This window comes from Camelus dromedarius, chromosome 20 (genome assembly GCF_036321535.1).
Source record: "Camelus dromedarius isolate mCamDro1 chromosome 20, mCamDro1.pat, whole genome shotgun sequence".
In the NCBI taxonomy this organism is placed as follows: domain Eukaryota; kingdom Metazoa; phylum Chordata; class Mammalia; order Artiodactyla; family Camelidae; genus Camelus; species Camelus dromedarius.
In genome coordinates this window covers 38201440-38218339 of record NC_087455.1, presented here as the reverse complement: position 1 = coordinate 38218339, position 16900 = coordinate 38201440, and the positions used below count along the sequence as shown (strand labels likewise).

Below are 16900 nucleotides of genomic sequence, written 5' to 3'. Positions count from 1 at the left end.
TGGTTGCAGCACTGTGAATATGCTAAAAGCTGGTGAATTGTACCATTTAAATGGATGGAATTCATGGTATGTGAACAATATCACAATAAAGCTGTTATATGAAAAAAATATTTCTGGACAATTATTTTCCCCTCTATACAACTAGTCTGCCGCACAATTAAAGAAAAACAAAAAACCAAACCAAACCAAACTGTGCCAAGAGCTCTTTAGGACTGCAATGGCCCTAGGTCTCCAAAGCCTCATGGTGGTGCTGTTCCTGTTAACACACTCTAGCTGGGCTGGACTAGTTAGGGACTGTAACTATCTTTCTAAAATCGACAGTCACACGTTTCACCCTGGGAGAGGGAAGCCTGGAGGATGTCACAGACTCATGCCTTCAGCTCATTTTTAACTGAACCAAGCCCTGCTTTCAACACTGTAATCCCTCTCACTATAAAAACACGTGACATCAACAGGCACCGCCATCATAACACCTGAAAGTGTTCAAGGAACTTGCCTGGGGCAGAAACACTGAGGGAGGAGACGGAAGCTTCCTTAGCACTGACGCTCCCTTTTGCTGACTCCACCAGGAGAAGCTGGGCTTTACAGCCTGAGGCTCTCAGCCCGGGGAGCAGCACCCACGCCGCTGACCTAGTCCTGAGGGAGCTGGAAAGGGAGAGGAGGGCAGCCCCGGGGTCACGGGGCAGGGAAAGCGGGGGGTTGGGGACGCGGGCTGCAGCCCCGCTCGGAGGCCAGCCCCAGCCCCAGCCTCCCGCCCCCGTCCGGGTCCGCAGACCAAGCCCGCCCGGGACACAGCCCTCCCAGGGGCAGGGACGAGCCGGCGGCCAAGGAGAGGAAGCCCGGGAGGAGAGGATTCGCGGGCGGGAGAGGGGAAGGGGACGCCAGCCGTGGACTGAGGGGAGCCCGGCTGGGGCGAGAGGCGGCAGGTGCACACCTGGCCCTGGACAGCTGTGGCCGGGGTGCCGGTGTAGAGGGGCCTGGCCTGAGCAATTTAGCTGAGCACACGCTGACTCGCGCCCTCGCTGGCTGTGACACGCGGACCGCCCTCCCGCAGCCGCCTGAACATTTCCCGTGAGCCCGCCACCTTGCACTTCCACAGCCGGAGGCCTCGGCACCGGGCAGGAGCTAAAGGCTTACCGGGCGACAGAGCTGAGAAGACTTTGGGGCCGATCCCCGGCTCGGAGCTGTAGCTTCCAACCCGCGGTCCAGCTGGCACTGACTGCGCATGCGCAGGAGGGCCAGCGAGCCTCTGGGTTCTGTGAGAGAAGCTGGGGAAGTGAGGGAGGGAGAAGATGGGAGGAGGAGGGGAGGAGGGGAAAAGTGGAGGGAGACAGATGGACAGGAGGTGCACAGAGAAGGGAGGGATCTGGAGGGGGAGGGGAGTAGCAGAGATGGAGAGAAAAAGCTTTACATCTGGGGGCACCCCGAAACAGGCGGCAGTCCTGCCTCTGTACCCTTCTCTAACACTTCAAGGCCCGCAGCTCAAATTTTACCTCCCTGGTCCAGCCCTCCAGCCAAGGCCTCTGCAGAACCCCTACGGGAATCACACCTGTTGCCCCACGCGGAGCTGGGTTTCTTGTTGCTCTGGGACCCAAGCACCCGCGGGTGTTGTCACTCAGAACTACCTTGGGAAGAGTACATATTCCCCTTTTACACGCTGGGAAACAGGCAGGCACGATCTCTGCCTTAGCTGTCCCAGTTGTTGGGCTGGCAGGGAGCGGGAAGTACAAGATCAGAGCCCCAGACGGAGCAGACTGCCTAAGTGTTGGTGCATAGTCCCCATCCCTCCTGAGTAAACCACACCCCACCCTAGTGGAACCATCAAGGGCTCACAGTAGGTCCCTGGGTGTGGGAAAGCTGTCCTCAGTTCCAGTGCCCAGCTTGCTAGGTAGATAAGAGTGTTACCGAGTCCAAATTCATTCTCCTCAGTTCAGGACAGGCCAATAAGTTCAGAGACTAGGTGTTGGGGCATGGAATAGCAAGTTTTTGTAGACCTTGATGGCAAACTAATGTCCTGGAAAACCATCTCCCCAAGTCAGAATTCAGACTCCTTTCCTACGTGCTTGGTTGTAGCAAACTTCTTGGTGTAGGAATTCTTTTTTGTTAGAATCCTTTGTTCTTGCAGCTATCTGAGTGGGTCATATCTCTGTAAACCTCCAACAAAACAAAAGTTATTTTCTATTCTGCAACTTGTTATCTTTATATGAATTGAAAAGTGTTAAATATCCTTAAAAGTCAGAGCCTTCAGAATAGGCTCTCCTGTATATTTCAGGCTCTAGGCAACATTGTTTCACAAGCAACATGAAGCCTAGGAGACAGAGCACAGGGTTAAAGTCAAAGGAAAAGATCTAGTATGGAGTCAGATTTGTTCTTTTCTATTACCCGGGCAGAAGGCACTTGAGGATTTAAACCCCTTTAAGTTAAAAATAAGTAAAAGTTTAAAGGAATTTACATACATAGGTGGGAATGTGCATAGCATATCTGGAAAAGCACACAAAGGATAGTAAACAGTGGCATCTCCAGGGACGGCTGGAAGAACAGGGGATGAGGGAAAACTTCTTTCACTTGTGTATTTTTGTGCTCTGTTTGAGATTTTTTTAACCATATGCATGTATTTCTTTTTCAGTTAAAAAAATTGTAATGGAACAAAGGAGTAACTAGCACAGCAAATACAGCAGCCATAGAATCACTGTGCCATCACTTTTAATTTAAGCCAGGAAACATTTATTGACTCTCTCCTATGTGCCCAGTGCTGTTTTAAGACTTCTTTTATTATTTTTATTTTTATTTTTATTTTATAAAATAATAACATGCTATCCCTCACCCCTACCCAGGGCTGGTGGAAAACCAACTGAGTTTTTCTTGAGTTGTTTTCCAAGGAGTAGAGATGAGTTATAAACAGGACACATCTTCCGTGCAAAACAGTCGGAGTGGTTTTCCAGCAGACCAGACAGCTATGAAGGGTTTACAATAGAGGCGCCCAGAGGCTAAGAGAGAAAGCCTCCAGGACCCTACAACAAGCTGCCCAAAGTGCCTTCTCCATGGCACTACTGAAATAGGAAAGAACAAATCTGACTCCATATTAGATCTGTTCTTTTGACTTTAACCCTGTGCCCTGTTTCCTAGGTTTAGTCTTGTTGGTTCTGCACCTTTTGTAAAACAATGTTGCCTAGAGCCTGAAATATACAGGAGACCCTATTCTCAAGGCTCTGACTTTAAAGGATATTAACACTTTTCCATTCATATAAAGATAACAAGTTACAGAATAGAAAATAACATTTGTTTGTTGGAGGTTTACACGGATCTGACCCAGGCGAAGAGCTGCAAGAACAAAATATTCTAACAACAAAGAATTCATAAACCAAGTTTGCAACAACCAAGCATTCCTGCTTCCCCTTTTTAATATAAAAAGAGCCTGAATTCTGACTTTGGGAGATGGTTTTCCAGGACATTAGACTTCCATGTTCTTATCTGGCTTTCCAAATTAAAGTCGCTATTTCTTGCCCCAAAACTGTCTCCCAATTTATTGGCCTGTAATGCACAAGCAGAACAAGCCTGGACTTGGAAACACAAACATACATTGAAAGTACCCATTTGGTATATTAAATGACCTGCTTCCACTCGTCTTCCTGAAGTTTTCTTCTCTTGACCACTCCTGCTATGTTTATGAAAAGCCTGTCATGTGGACACATTTGCATCTCTTGCCACTACCCTTCCAGGTAAGAACTGATGCCAAGAAGTCAATGGAAGTTGCTAGAATGTATTACCTGGCCAGAAAAGAGCAGAAGTGTTCACTGGCTGATGTTCAGGAGCAGGCTGGGACACCTGACAAGATGTCATAAGTACGGATAGACAGCTGGGCACCAAAGGAGAAGCTTCTAAGCCTCCATGAGGGACTTGTTGCATAGGAAGGAAAAGTCCCAGCCTATAGCTCTGATCCCACCATGAGCTTCCTGAGCGAGGCTGGACAAGTCACTTAAATTCTCTAGGCCCGTGATGTCCACCATGGGAGCCACCAGCCACATTCAGGATTATGAAGTTATTCTGTAGCCAGACAGATTTGTAAATACACATTTTATTGCAAAGGTTCAGCAAATATAATATTTAAAAACATTATTGGTTATCTTGCCCTAATGAGTTATTTTTTTTATGTCTAGCTTCCTGTGGTTTGCAATGCCTGAGACTAATGATTCCCTCACAGTGAGTTATTTTGAAATTATAAGTTACTGGACACAGTACACTCATATCACACTTGAAAAAAATTGAACCACATAAGCAAGGTGATCTGACTTAGTAGTTATGAGCAGGGACTCTGGGGTCAGCCTGCCTGAGTATAAATTCTCACTCTGCCTCCAGGGGGTTCTGTGTGAATCTTGGAAAAATTATTGTTGTTGTTGTTGTTGTTGTTGTTATTTGTGCCTCTTTTTCCTTCCCTTTTAAATAGCGAGGAATATGTAGACTCTATCTCATACCGTGTTGCCAGGATTAAATGAGTAAACGTCTGTGCTGCCCACTTCCCTGGGTTTCAGCATTCTCCAGGCAATCAGTGTCAAACTCAGAGGCATTCTCCACTGTCTTCGTCAGTCTGGGATGCTGTAACAAATTACCATGGGTCGGGTGGCTTAAACAACCAGCATGTTCCTTAAGTTTTGGAGGCTGAGATCAATGTATCTGGGATAGGATAGCCTTCATGGCTCGAAGATGGCTGTTTTCCCACTATCTTCATGGGCCAGAGAGCAGAGAGAAGCAAGCAATCTGGGGCCCTTTATAAGGGCACTAATCCCATTCATGAGGGCTCTACTCTCATGACCTCATTTTATCCTAGTAATCACCTCCCAAAGGCCCCGCCTCCCAACACCATCACCCTGGGAGTTGGGGTTTCGACACATGGATTTTGAGGGGATGCAAACATTCAGTCCACACATCGGCTAACTCTCCCCAACATGCAATCATCAAACCTGTAGCTAATTTCAAAGTAATGTTTATATCTCTCAGCCCATTTCCATTACTGAATCCACTAACACTGAAGCCCTGTTATATTTTATTCCTTATTTTTCTGGTAGAGATTTAATTGATTCCTCTACTCCAATGCTCTCCTCACACCAAACAGTCCTCCTAACAGCCCCGCCAGGTAGGTCTTCCTTAAAACACCTTCCCACTGCACCTGGTTGTTTTTTAGGTGTAAATGTCAGAATCCTCTCCACACCCCAGCCTAGAACTTTAATCCCTTACACTACCGCTCACTATGTTATTTTTCTATTACCACTGTAACAAACTTCCATAAGTGTAACAACTTAAACCAGCACAGATTTATCACCTTATGGCTGTGGAGGTCAGAGATCCAACACAGTTCTCATTGAGCTAAATTCAAGTTAACAGCAGGGTTCCTTCCTTCTACAGGATCTAGAAGAGAATGTTTCCTTGTGTTTGTTTTTTTTCCAATTTCCAGAGGTCACCCACCTTCCTTAGCTTGTGCCCCACGACTTCCTCCATTTTCATGGCCAGCAGCCTTTCTGAACATTGCTCTATGGCTACACCTCCCTCTGATTTTAAACTCAGCTGGGCTGTGTCCTGCATTTTAAGGACCCCTGTGATTACATTGGGCTCACCTGGACAATCCAGGCTACTCACCCTATTGTCTCATCTCAGGATCCCCTTCTCCCCTCCCACTCAGGCATTATGTATGTGGCTGTGACACTCACCTTGTGTGACATTTCCTCCCATGAGCAATTTAAGGTTCAAGGCACTTATGAATGACTTTTTGTTTTTTTTCCTTAGTCTTTCTACCTTCAGTATGTGTGGTGAGATTATATGAATCCTTTTTATTTGTGGCCCTCCACTAATCTTTAATAATGTATCATGGGTTTAAAAGGCTAATAGACAATTTAGAAGACAGAAATCCTCTAAGATTTTTCTCCTAATATATCTGTCATCCCTTTTGCCATGTACAGAATCATGTCACAGTTGGCTACCCTGTGGTGGGGGAGGAACATGATTCTGCCACCACACTCCCCTCATTCACACCAATTTGATGATCGGCTAACAAAGGATCTATGCTCCCCGCTTCGCTCACTTCCTCCTCCTTTCCATTGACTATCCTGTTCCCACTGCTTCCTTCATTCACCACATCAGGATTTCATGACCACATTCTTCTCTAAATAAAATGGATATCTTGCATCTAATGTCTGATAACTGTTCTTATTGTATATGCACACACTGACCTACACATAACCCCACCCATCTCTTTATTTTCCTAGAATCATCCAGAGGAATCAGTTCCATGATGATGATGATGATGATGATACTGACAGTGATGACGGGGGCCTCTCAAGGATTCTGATAAAGAGGGAATCAATAAAGGGAGGGAATCATTGCAAAATTGCCCCAGAAACAGGCTTAAAAGTAAATAACTGCTAAAGTGTTTAATGAAATTGACTAATATTTAACTATTTTTAAAACTTTGTAACACTGAATTTAAAATTTTACTGGGAATTTTCATTCACCCCTAACCAGGATTCAACTCTAGGACCAAAATCTAAGGATTTCTATCTTCTAACAAATTGTCCACTAGGCTTTTAAACACGTGATCCTTTAAAAAGAGTAAGTGCTGGGCTGAAAATAAGCAGGATTCATATAATCTCACCAGACACAGTGAATGTGGAAAGACCAAGGAAGAAAAACAAAAAGCCATCCATAACATCTTGAACTTTACGTTGCTCACAGTAGAAAATGTTAGCCAAGGTGAGCATCATATCAACATGATGCCTGAGTGGGATGGGGAAGCTGATCTTCCTCATCAGACATTTATCCTGATTTGTTAGATGCCAACAGTTTCCTCATTGGATTTGCTTCTAATAAGTATGGAATAGTTTAGGCTCTACCAAGAACAGACTAAACATTTTCCCCTGCTGTCAGGTCACTGGACTGAATGTCCCCACAAGAAAGATATGATTATGTTTCATAGGGAAGTCTTCCTGAGAAGCAACAGGCTTTTCTAGGGCAGAACTGCAGGTCCCCCAATGGAGGGCTGGAGGAGGGCTTGAGGGGACACTGGAAAAACAGCAGGAGTGAGTTCAGATACTGCTGCTCAGGTCGCCAAAGTCAGCAGTGCTATCTCTAAGGATATGTCATTCTCCCAAAATTTCCATGAGTGAAGGAACCTGTGAACACTAAGCAGGTTTTTAAGACAAAGCAGCACATAATTTGCATCACAACTCAATTACAGTATGTTTTGATATTTGGAAAATAATTAGCTCATTGTTCTTTGAAACTGCAGCAGTAGTAATAGAAATAAAAAGACTGAGCCGTCTTGGAGACAACAATAAATAAACAATTCTAAATCTGCAGGATTCCTTGATGATATGCAAACAATGAGCTAGATGTGTGCTGCAGTTACCTCTTACTGCAGGGCTCACTCCTGCAAAGCATAGAACTAGTTTTCTCAGCAGACATAGGGAACCAAGTCAAGATTCCTAATCTTGAGAGGCTTACTATATGGCAGGAAAGATCAGACAAGTACATACATCCAAATATGAATAAATGTAATCAAATATTATGAAATGTGAATGGAGCACAGACAAAAGAGAAATTCCTTTCACCTGGGATCTAGAGAGACTTCTTCAGAAAATGTGGCTTTGGAGATGGCCAAAGATATGGGTGGAATTTTGGCAGAACAGGATGTAAGGAATTTAAGAACTGATTCTAAAATTCATATAAAAATGCAAAGGATCCCAAATATCCAAAACAACTTTGAACAAGAGAAACAAAGTTGGAAGACTTACTCTATCTGATTTTCAGAATTTTTTTATAAAGCTACAGTAATCAGAAAGTATGGTGTTGGTGTAAAACAGGAAAATAGAATAATGGAACAGAATAGAAAGTTCAGAACTAAACCAACACTTATATAGACAATTGATTCTCAAAAAGGATGCAGTGGAGGAAAGGATCTTTTCAACAAGTAGTGCTGGAATTGTTAGTGATATGCAAAAAAAAAAAAATGAACTTTGATCCACACCTCACAAAATATACAAAAATTAACTCAAAGTGGATCATAGATCTTAATAGGAAATCTAAAACTATAAAACAGCTAGGAGAAAAAGCATAGGCTTAAGCTTTATGACCTTGGGTTTGGCAAATATTTCTTTGCTATGACACCAAAAGTATAATCTATTTTAAAAAGTAACTGATAGAGTGAACTTTACAAAAATGAAGACTCTTCAAAGCTCTTCTAAACACTGTGAAGCAAATGAAAAGACAAGCCATAGACAGAAGCTATTTGCAGATCATATATATGGTAAAGGTCTCTCTTTGTGTCTGATCCAGAATAAAAATGTTTCAAAACTCAATAATAATGCAAACACCTGAATGAATGAATGAGGCCAGAAAACACACTTCAGTAAAGATATCCAGATGGATAATAAGCATATGAAAAGATGCTGATTAAAGATGCCATTAGTCATTAGAGAAATGCTTTTAAAAACCACAGTGAGATACTAGTACACATACATACTAGAATGTATATGATTAGAAAGACCGACCTTACAAAGTGCTGGCAAGGAAATAGAGCAACCAGAACTGATACACAGCACGAGGAATTTACATTAGCACAACTATTTTGGAAAACTGTTTAACAGTTTCTTTAAAAAAGGTAAACACTTATCTACCATATAACCCAGATATTCCTCATCTGATGCTTTAGAAAATAAAAGCATATGTCCATACAAAGACTTGTAACCAAATATTCACTGCAATATTATTTATAATAGCGCAAGTTGTAAATAACCCATGCATCCATGAAGAAGTAAATGAAGAAACAAAGGATGGTCTATCCAAACACTGCTCACAATAAACTATTCAGGAAAAACTCAGCACTAAGCAATACTCTGCTATAAGAAAAATTAGCTATTAATACAGCAACATAGATGACTCTCAAAATAATTACACTGAATGAAAGAAGTCAGACAACATAGAGTAGATACTGCATGAATCCATTCATACAACGATCTTCAAAATGCAAACCAGTATGTTGTGATAGAAAACAGATCAATGGTTTTCAGGGGAATAGACGGAGAGGGAGGGAGGGACAACCAAATGCAGGAGAAGAGTTTTGTGGGTGATGGGTATGTTCACTGTCTTGAATGTGGTCATGGTTTCTTGGGGATATACTTATGTCAAAACGTATTAAGTTGTACACTTTAAATGTGTGAAAATTATTTTGCCAAGTATACCTCAAAGCTGTCTTAAGAAAAAAGGCACTTCTGTCCTGACACAACTCAGGGCCTGATTGGAGTGACATGATCAGTCCCTCACACTGTCTGCCTAACGGGAAGGTAGAAAACCTCTTATGGAAGATAAGATATGGATTTTTCATCTGCAATGTCTGCCATGTAATAAAGAATTTCTAGACATGCAACATGTCAAGACTATATGATGGATAAAATGAGAATAAGAAATATTAGACAAAGGATGCAAACCCCCAGGTGATGTAGGTAGGCATCAGAGTTACCAATAAAGGCTATAAAATACTTTTATTATATTCAAGAAAATAAGGAAATGATGGGAGAATATATAACAGGGTCAAGACTTTCACCAGAGAAATATACTGGAATGTATTTTTAAGAAAAATCAAACAGATACTCTAGAACTGAAGCTTTCAGCTCTGGAAACAGGTAAACAGAGCTAATTAGGATCCTTTTTAAGTAAAACTTTCAGTAATGCCGGATAAAATACAACAACAAAAGTAACACAGAGCTAACTCTGCTCTGGAGAGAGAAGTTCCCAGGTGACAATACAAAGAGGACACTTAATGCCAAAATGGTAATCTTGTGAGCTGATGCCACCACACCCTGGAGGGAAGGGGTTTTCATCTGCACATAAATAGGGATACAATGTCCATTTAGGAAAAAGGGTCCATACCAGATGTAGAAGAGTCTTCCTTTATAGAAACCTCTGCATAAGACGTATTGGAAGACTTGCCTCTTCACTGAAAGGAAGACTCAAAGTTCTTCACATGTGCACACAGGAAAGGGGTGAAACAACTGGTTCTCTAGGGAAAAACAAAGTCTCCCTTAAAAAAAATCTAGTCTCCACTCCCCTGCTTTATATGAATGTGGAATCCAAATTGATACTCCACTTAAGATTCCGGAATTCCCAAACCGAAAAATATAATAATTCATGGTTGATCATATCACTTGGAGCCTTAGGATAAGCAACACAAAACTGTTCTCTAGGGAAACTTTAAAAACCAGGATGTAAGGGACAATCATAGGAAAAAAAAATTGTACTCACTATAGAGAATCTCCCACAACTCTACACACACACAGACACACAACTAAAAACAGAAGGAAATGAGTGCCACAGGGAAGAAAGAGCTAACCGTAAAACACAGGATGATTAATATTCCAGAGCCTAAAATTATGAAACAATCTAAGAGAGAGCATAAAATAAGTATGACTGAATCATTAAAAGATAAAATGAATCTTATATAACATAATGAACAATCAGGACATCATGAAAAAGAAAACAGATCAATTTTTTAAAGAACTAAACAGAACTTATGGAAACAAAATACAGATATCATTTGGTATATAAAATTCAATGTATGGGTTAAGTAACATTTTAATCTTCAATATCTAGGGTGTTCATTAAAATTCAACAGTAATCTCTAAAGTAATTGTTTAAAAAGAGAATAAAAATAAAGAAGTCAAAATGAAGAATGCAAAATAGGCCGGTCACTATTCTAAGTTCTTCATCTATTTTATCACTTAATCCTCACAGTCTTTGAGGTGGATACTACCACTTTTTGTATATGAAGAAAGTGAGTCTCAAAGGGATTACATATACTGGTTACATGGTTAGCGAGGGAGGGAACCAAGCCCGGATAGGCTGTCTCTAGACGCCATGCTCTTAACCATGACTGCAAGGTATATAACAGGCAGGAGAAAAGCAGAGCAAAGCAAATAGAATTCACAAAACAAGATGCCAGAAATAAAACATCATCACTAATCACAATGTATTTAGATGAAATAAATAATGAGTTAAAAGATTTACAGATTTCATTTGTTTACCTGAGACAAAGCAGAATTAAAACTTAAAACTGGTTGAAAGCTTAGAAGAATAACAGAAAGAAGTCAAAAGTTAGAGCCAGAAAAAGAGACACCTGAGAAATACTAATCAATGGAAATCACTCAAGGCTCCCTCAGGTTCATAGGTACCTGAAACCCACCTTGGCCTGACACTTACCAGCTCTGTGCCTGCGCAAAACTCTCAGTCCCCCGGAATCTTCGTTCACTCACCTGTGAATGTAAGGAACGATCCCTCCTTCCATCCGGCCAATTTGTATTGACTGCTGTGCCACGGGTACTGGTCAAGCCACCTGAGGTCCGTCAGTGAAAAAATAAGGATCCTTGTCCCTATAGGACTGAGGAGGAGCAGAACATAAACTACAGTCGTGACAGTCATGTGAAATATATAGTATTCTAGAAGGTGATAGAAATAATATGATCAGGGAGAGGGGGTTTCTGGGGCAGAGACAAGGGGAAGGCAGTTTCCAGGTTAAAATGAGATGGCCAGAGCTGGGCTCACTGAGGACCTTGAGAAGGGGGTGCTAGTTGCTGAGCTCCCTCTAACACAGCACCGCACACTGGGTGACGTGAACCACAGAGGCTCACTGTCTCACAGCCCTGGGTGCGGGGAGTCTGCAGGCAGGGTGTCAGCAGGGCTGGTTCCTCCTGAGGGCTGGGAGGGAGACGCTGGTCCAGGCCTCTCTCCTTGGCTTGGAGACGACCGTCTTCTCTCCACATCTCATCATGTCATCTCCATGTACACGTGTCTCTGTGTCCACATTGCCCCTTTTTATCTGGACACAAGTCATACTGGATTAGGGCCCACCCTAATGAACTCTTCTTAACCAATGACAACTGCAACAACCCTATTTCCAAATGGGGTCATGTTCTGTAGTCCTGGGGGTTAGGACTTCAGCATATGAGTTGGACAGAGACCGGCCAGGGCAACAGGCCTGTGGGTGCATGTCTGATGTCCCCAAGGGCCAGCAGGGAGGCCAGTGTGGCTGGAACGGAGTGAGCCAGGGAGAAAACCGGAGATAAGCTCAGCTTGGGGAGGGGGAGGAAAGCTGTAAGGTCACCATAAGGACTCTCGCTTCTTCACTGAGTGAAATGAGAAGCCATTGCAGGATTTTGAGCAGAGAAGATCACACCCAGGGTCTCAATCATGCCTGACTTAGGTGATGAGGATGAAAATATTTAGGCTTTTGAGCTGATAATAGTTAGACTACATGTTCGACTTTGAGTTGATGGTGTAGTAAATGAGACTCTGGAGGGTGTTGGGATGAGGTGGATGCATTTTGCATGTGGGATGGACAAGAACCAGTGGGGCCAAAGGGAAGAACTCGGTAGAATAATGGCCCCCAATATGTCCACGGTCTGATCCCTAGAACCTAGGAATGTCACTGTGCATGGCAAAAGGGACTCTGCAGGTGTGACTGTCAAGGACCTTGGGATGGCAGATCACTGTGGGAAAGCAAACATCATCACGGAGGTCCTTAGAAGAGAGAGGCAGATTGGTCAGAGACAGAGATGTGATGTGACAGCAGAAGTCACAGTGACACAGGGCCCTGGGCCAAGGAGTGTGAGCACCTCTGCAGGCTGGGAAATGTAGTAAGATGAATCCCTCCCAAGAGCCTCAGTGTGGAACGTAGCCTTGGCCACACGTTGGTTTTAGCCCACTGACATTGACTTTGCATTTCTGCACCCTAGAACAGTGAGACAATGGATGTGTGTTACTTTAAGCCACTGAGTCTGTGGTCCTTTGTTACAACAGCAATAGGAAAAGAGCTCAGGAACCAACAAGAACATGAACCCAAGGCTGCCTGCTGTGCCGGCAGGAAGTCCTTTGTCTCTGATCCTGGGGGAGTGTCCTGTCTTCTGGCAGCATCCACAGACTACCTCATGCTAACCTGGCAGCTTGCAGGGGGTCAAATCTTAACCCTGCACAGTTCTTGATATTTAGTTAATAAAAAAGATGGTGTCATCATAGGTATTTTTCCATCTTTTAAATACACTTCAGTCTTCTAATTGAGAGACTGTGTAAATAGTTTTCAATCTTAATAAGAAATAACTGTGGTTTTATTTGGTTACTTAAATTATGAATAATAATATTCACATTAGTAAAATTTATTAAAATCAACATTTTTCAATGAAAATATCAAATTTCTTTTTGCATGAACATGTATTAACTACAAGAAATGTTCCATGCTTTCTTCTATGATTTAGTATTAGAGTCTTAAAGAATAATATTTTCCTCAAAAGATATTATGGTGAGGGGATTTCTTTTGGTGGTACAGTTCCTACATAAAATCTGGTGCATGGCTCAGGCCACTGGGAACCTAGAGATGATAGAAATAAGGAGGCATTATAAACACAGAACAATTTTTAAAAGAATTAAAAAACTGGATTGTGAAAACAAAGAATCAGAGAATATTCTGGTGAAATAAAAGTATTTTTCAGCTTAAGCAAGACACTGGGTGAATAAATCTAAAATGAAAAAACCACCCAGAGATTAGCAGCGAGTCATGCATGCAGTGTGACTGATCAAAACCAAGTTGTTTCCAAACCAGTGTGCAGGCTTGATGCCTTCATCAATCAAGTCTGTGTGGCACCAGGCCACCTTGAATACATGTTGATGAGGTATTTATAAACCCTTCACCATCCCAGCTCAAAGCCCACACACGAGCCATACGACCATCACCTACACATCTGCAAAATATCCATCATGGTGAATAGCACTTTTCTTGCTCAGTAGCCGGTGGCAGGGCACTGTAAGCAGAGATACAGGGACACAGGGACACAGAGGCACCTCCCCTTACTCAGCTGATAACCTTCCGTGCATTCCTGGGGACAGGACTGTCATAAAATGCACCATGGATTGATCCTCCTCCTAGGAAAGAAACGACAGGGTTGTCCTCAGGTTTGAGCAAGGGTGGCCGGGGGATCTCAGAAGAGCTGTTTCAGCACAACCAATAGAAATGATGGCCACCGTGACCACGAGAGACGTCCCCTGCCATCTCGGTAGGCACTTGGGCTCCTGACAAAAGCTGGGCTCAGTAAAGGGTTGAGTAGAAGGCACAGGCCTGAGGGATGCCCCAGCAATAGGCAGGAGGTAGGGCCTGGTTTATACTGCTCTGGGTGTATCCCAGCCTCATCCGAATACAAACTCAGAAACTTGCAAAACAGCAGAGCTGGGATGGATCACATACTCCAGACTCCTCTCCTTATAGTTAAAAGGGTGGCAGCCCTGAGAGGCAAAGCAACGTGGTAAAGGCAGAGCGTGGAAGTGGCAGCGCCAGATGAAATGCACCGTGCCAACCCCAGTTCAAGGCCGCTAAAACTGAGTATGGGGCCAAGGTTTCCAACGAGGAGAATGAGACAGTGTAAATACTTTGTTCCCCCCAAAACCCCAAATGTTTTTTAAAGGCACAAAACTCACCTTAACTAGCTCTCTTCTGAGGGGGCGCTCTTCTGTCTCCGTCTTTCTGTCTGTCTCCATTTCTCTCTCTCAGACACAAACACATAGTTTTGTGAAAGGGGAATTCCTGCCATACAAAGACAGACTTCACATCTTCAGAAAGACACTTGACAAAGCACGTTTCTCAATTCAAGTCTTTGTGTGAGGTCTGAGCAACTGGCTTATCTTCTAGAACAATTGGTGGTTCCAAAATCAGGAGATCATCTTCCCCAAAGGAAGAGTTCTGGTCCGTGTTGATGAAGCTGGGGGTGTCACATTTTATGAGCCCGTTCGGCTCCTCCTCTGGCCACCTGCTGCATCTGATGGCTTCCTGGAGCCGAACATCCCTGTCAAGGGCTATGGTTGGGATAGCAGATTTGGCCCTGTCCAAGTGGCCCACTTTATTGACGTAGCAGTGAAAGAGGGACCTAGATTCGTCATTGCCCTGCCAGAGAACACCTTGGGCACCAGCGGTCTTCCAAAGTCTGACACAAAGCTGTTCAGTCTGAATCTCTTCTCGGGAGACTCTGCATTGCTATAAAGAAAACCAAAATAAAAGATCGCTCACACTCTAGCTCGGTGACCTGAAGAATCATAGTTTTTGCCATCTACTGAGTGCAAGTCCCTGCACAGAGCATGCTGACAAGCACTGGAAGTAAGAGACATCACTTCTGAACACATACAATTAAACCCAAGGCAAAAGTCTCAAGTGAGGGACCTTGGACCATCCTGAAAAGACATCGTTCCCTGAGAATCCTCAGTATTGCTGAATCACACACCAGTGTTTCTCATTGGGACACTTAGATCATCTTCATCAAAATTAGTTAAAGTGCTTCTTAAAATGCAGGATTCTGGGGTGCAGACCCTCAGCGTCTCCAGAGGTAGGGAACTGTAGTCTGTATTTTTAGAGCAGCCGAGATCACTGAACACGCTCAGGTTTAGCACCGCGGTCTACATCGTGTCACCTGAGCATCGACAATACTGTCTCACGGGGTAGGCGGGTTGCCATGTGTGTCAGGGTGCTGTCCTACCCACGAGACTCCCCTGATTCTCAGAACTGACAGTGCTGCCCCATTGGGCAAAAAATACCACCATTTCACAATGCATATGCAGGGCGCCAGACTGACAGATACAATCAGTGATGGGAGAGGGGACAAAACTCATGTTCCTGATCCCTTGTTTCACTTACTGTGGGACGAATGATCAATTCAAGGGTAATAAATCAGTGTATGAGTGAATAACATGACTCTCGTTAGTCCCACGAGTGCCTGGAAGAGCGAGCCTGGGCACACTGAGAACCATAACAGCCCATCTACTTAATTGCCATCCTCCCCAGATTTACGGAAAGGTTACTGCCACCCAGGCAGCGACCCCTGAAGGGCAAGAATCATGTCTGAACACACTCTCAAATACAGAACAGAACCTGACAACAATTAGGCTCTGAAGTCTGTGTTTAGTGAGTGTGGAATCTCAGTGATTTCAGCTCTTAGACCTTGCCTTCCCATCCCACCCCTCACGATATGGCCCTTATGACCAGCTCTCCCGGGGCTGGGGCCACGGAACCCACTTACAGGACTGGAAGAATCTGATCATGTAAACCATCCCCCAGAATATCATCAAGAGTCACCTGCATTTCAGGGATCAGTAATCCCAGAAGCTTTGCAGTTCAGGCAGCTGAGGGATTTTAATATCAGCTCTGTCTTCTACTGTGACTGCCTGGGTGACATCAGACAAGGAATTCTCAAAAGTCTGAGCTTTTCCTTTCAGGAATAATCTAATTAACAAATCTCGTTGACCACTCAACAAATGTGATGTGAAGATCAATGATTTACACAGGAGTACAACATTCACTAGGTCGTGGATTTAGAATCAGAGAAAAATCATTTGAGAAAGATTGACAGAATGTAGCTTTAATGCAAATTTAAGTATTCTTAACTTTTGGTAAATCATCTTCCCCTACTTATCACTTCACCCAAGTTCAAAATATATTTGAGAACAGGGATGAGTGTGCCAGCAATCTGGGACCCAATAACCTAAAATGTCACCTAGGAAAAAGAGGGGAGTAACACATTTTTAAAAAGCATGGTGAGGATGGCGGGGCCATCCCCCAACTCCAGACTAAGAAGCTCTAAGTAATAGATTTCCTGCCTGCCTGGGGCATCAGCTGATGTGAAAACCCACCCAGAAACCTCACTGTCCAGCAGCTCTTCCGTAACACAGGCTACACTTTCTCAGAATTAAGAATTGGGGCCAGTAACCACTTGGCTGAAGAATAAACAAGAGAGATAATAAACAAGGAGAACAAGAGAGTTCTGCCCCTTCCCAGGGGAGAGCCCAGACCTTGGGCTGCATGCACTGCGCCCACCTCCCAGGAGAAGAA

At 43.6% G+C, this 16900-nt stretch overlaps 1 protein-coding gene across 1 annotated transcript in view; it reads right to left on the bottom strand.

Annotated features, from left to right (window-relative positions):
* The window catches only part of LOC135318729 (uncharacterized), a 54860-nt gene extending 41783 nt beyond the window's left edge, over window positions 1–13077 (bottom strand). The window contains exons 1-2 of the mRNA XM_064476987.1: window positions 11295–13077; window positions 1138–1366 (exon numbers count right to left, since the gene is read on the bottom strand). Of these exons, the coding sequence (XP_064333057.1) occupies window positions 1138–1366; window positions 11295–11326 (261 nt within the window). The 5' untranslated portion in view covers window positions 11327–13077. The remainder of the gene's footprint in view (window positions 1–1137; window positions 1367–11294) is intronic.
* Window positions 13078–16900: the final 3823 nt, after the last annotated feature.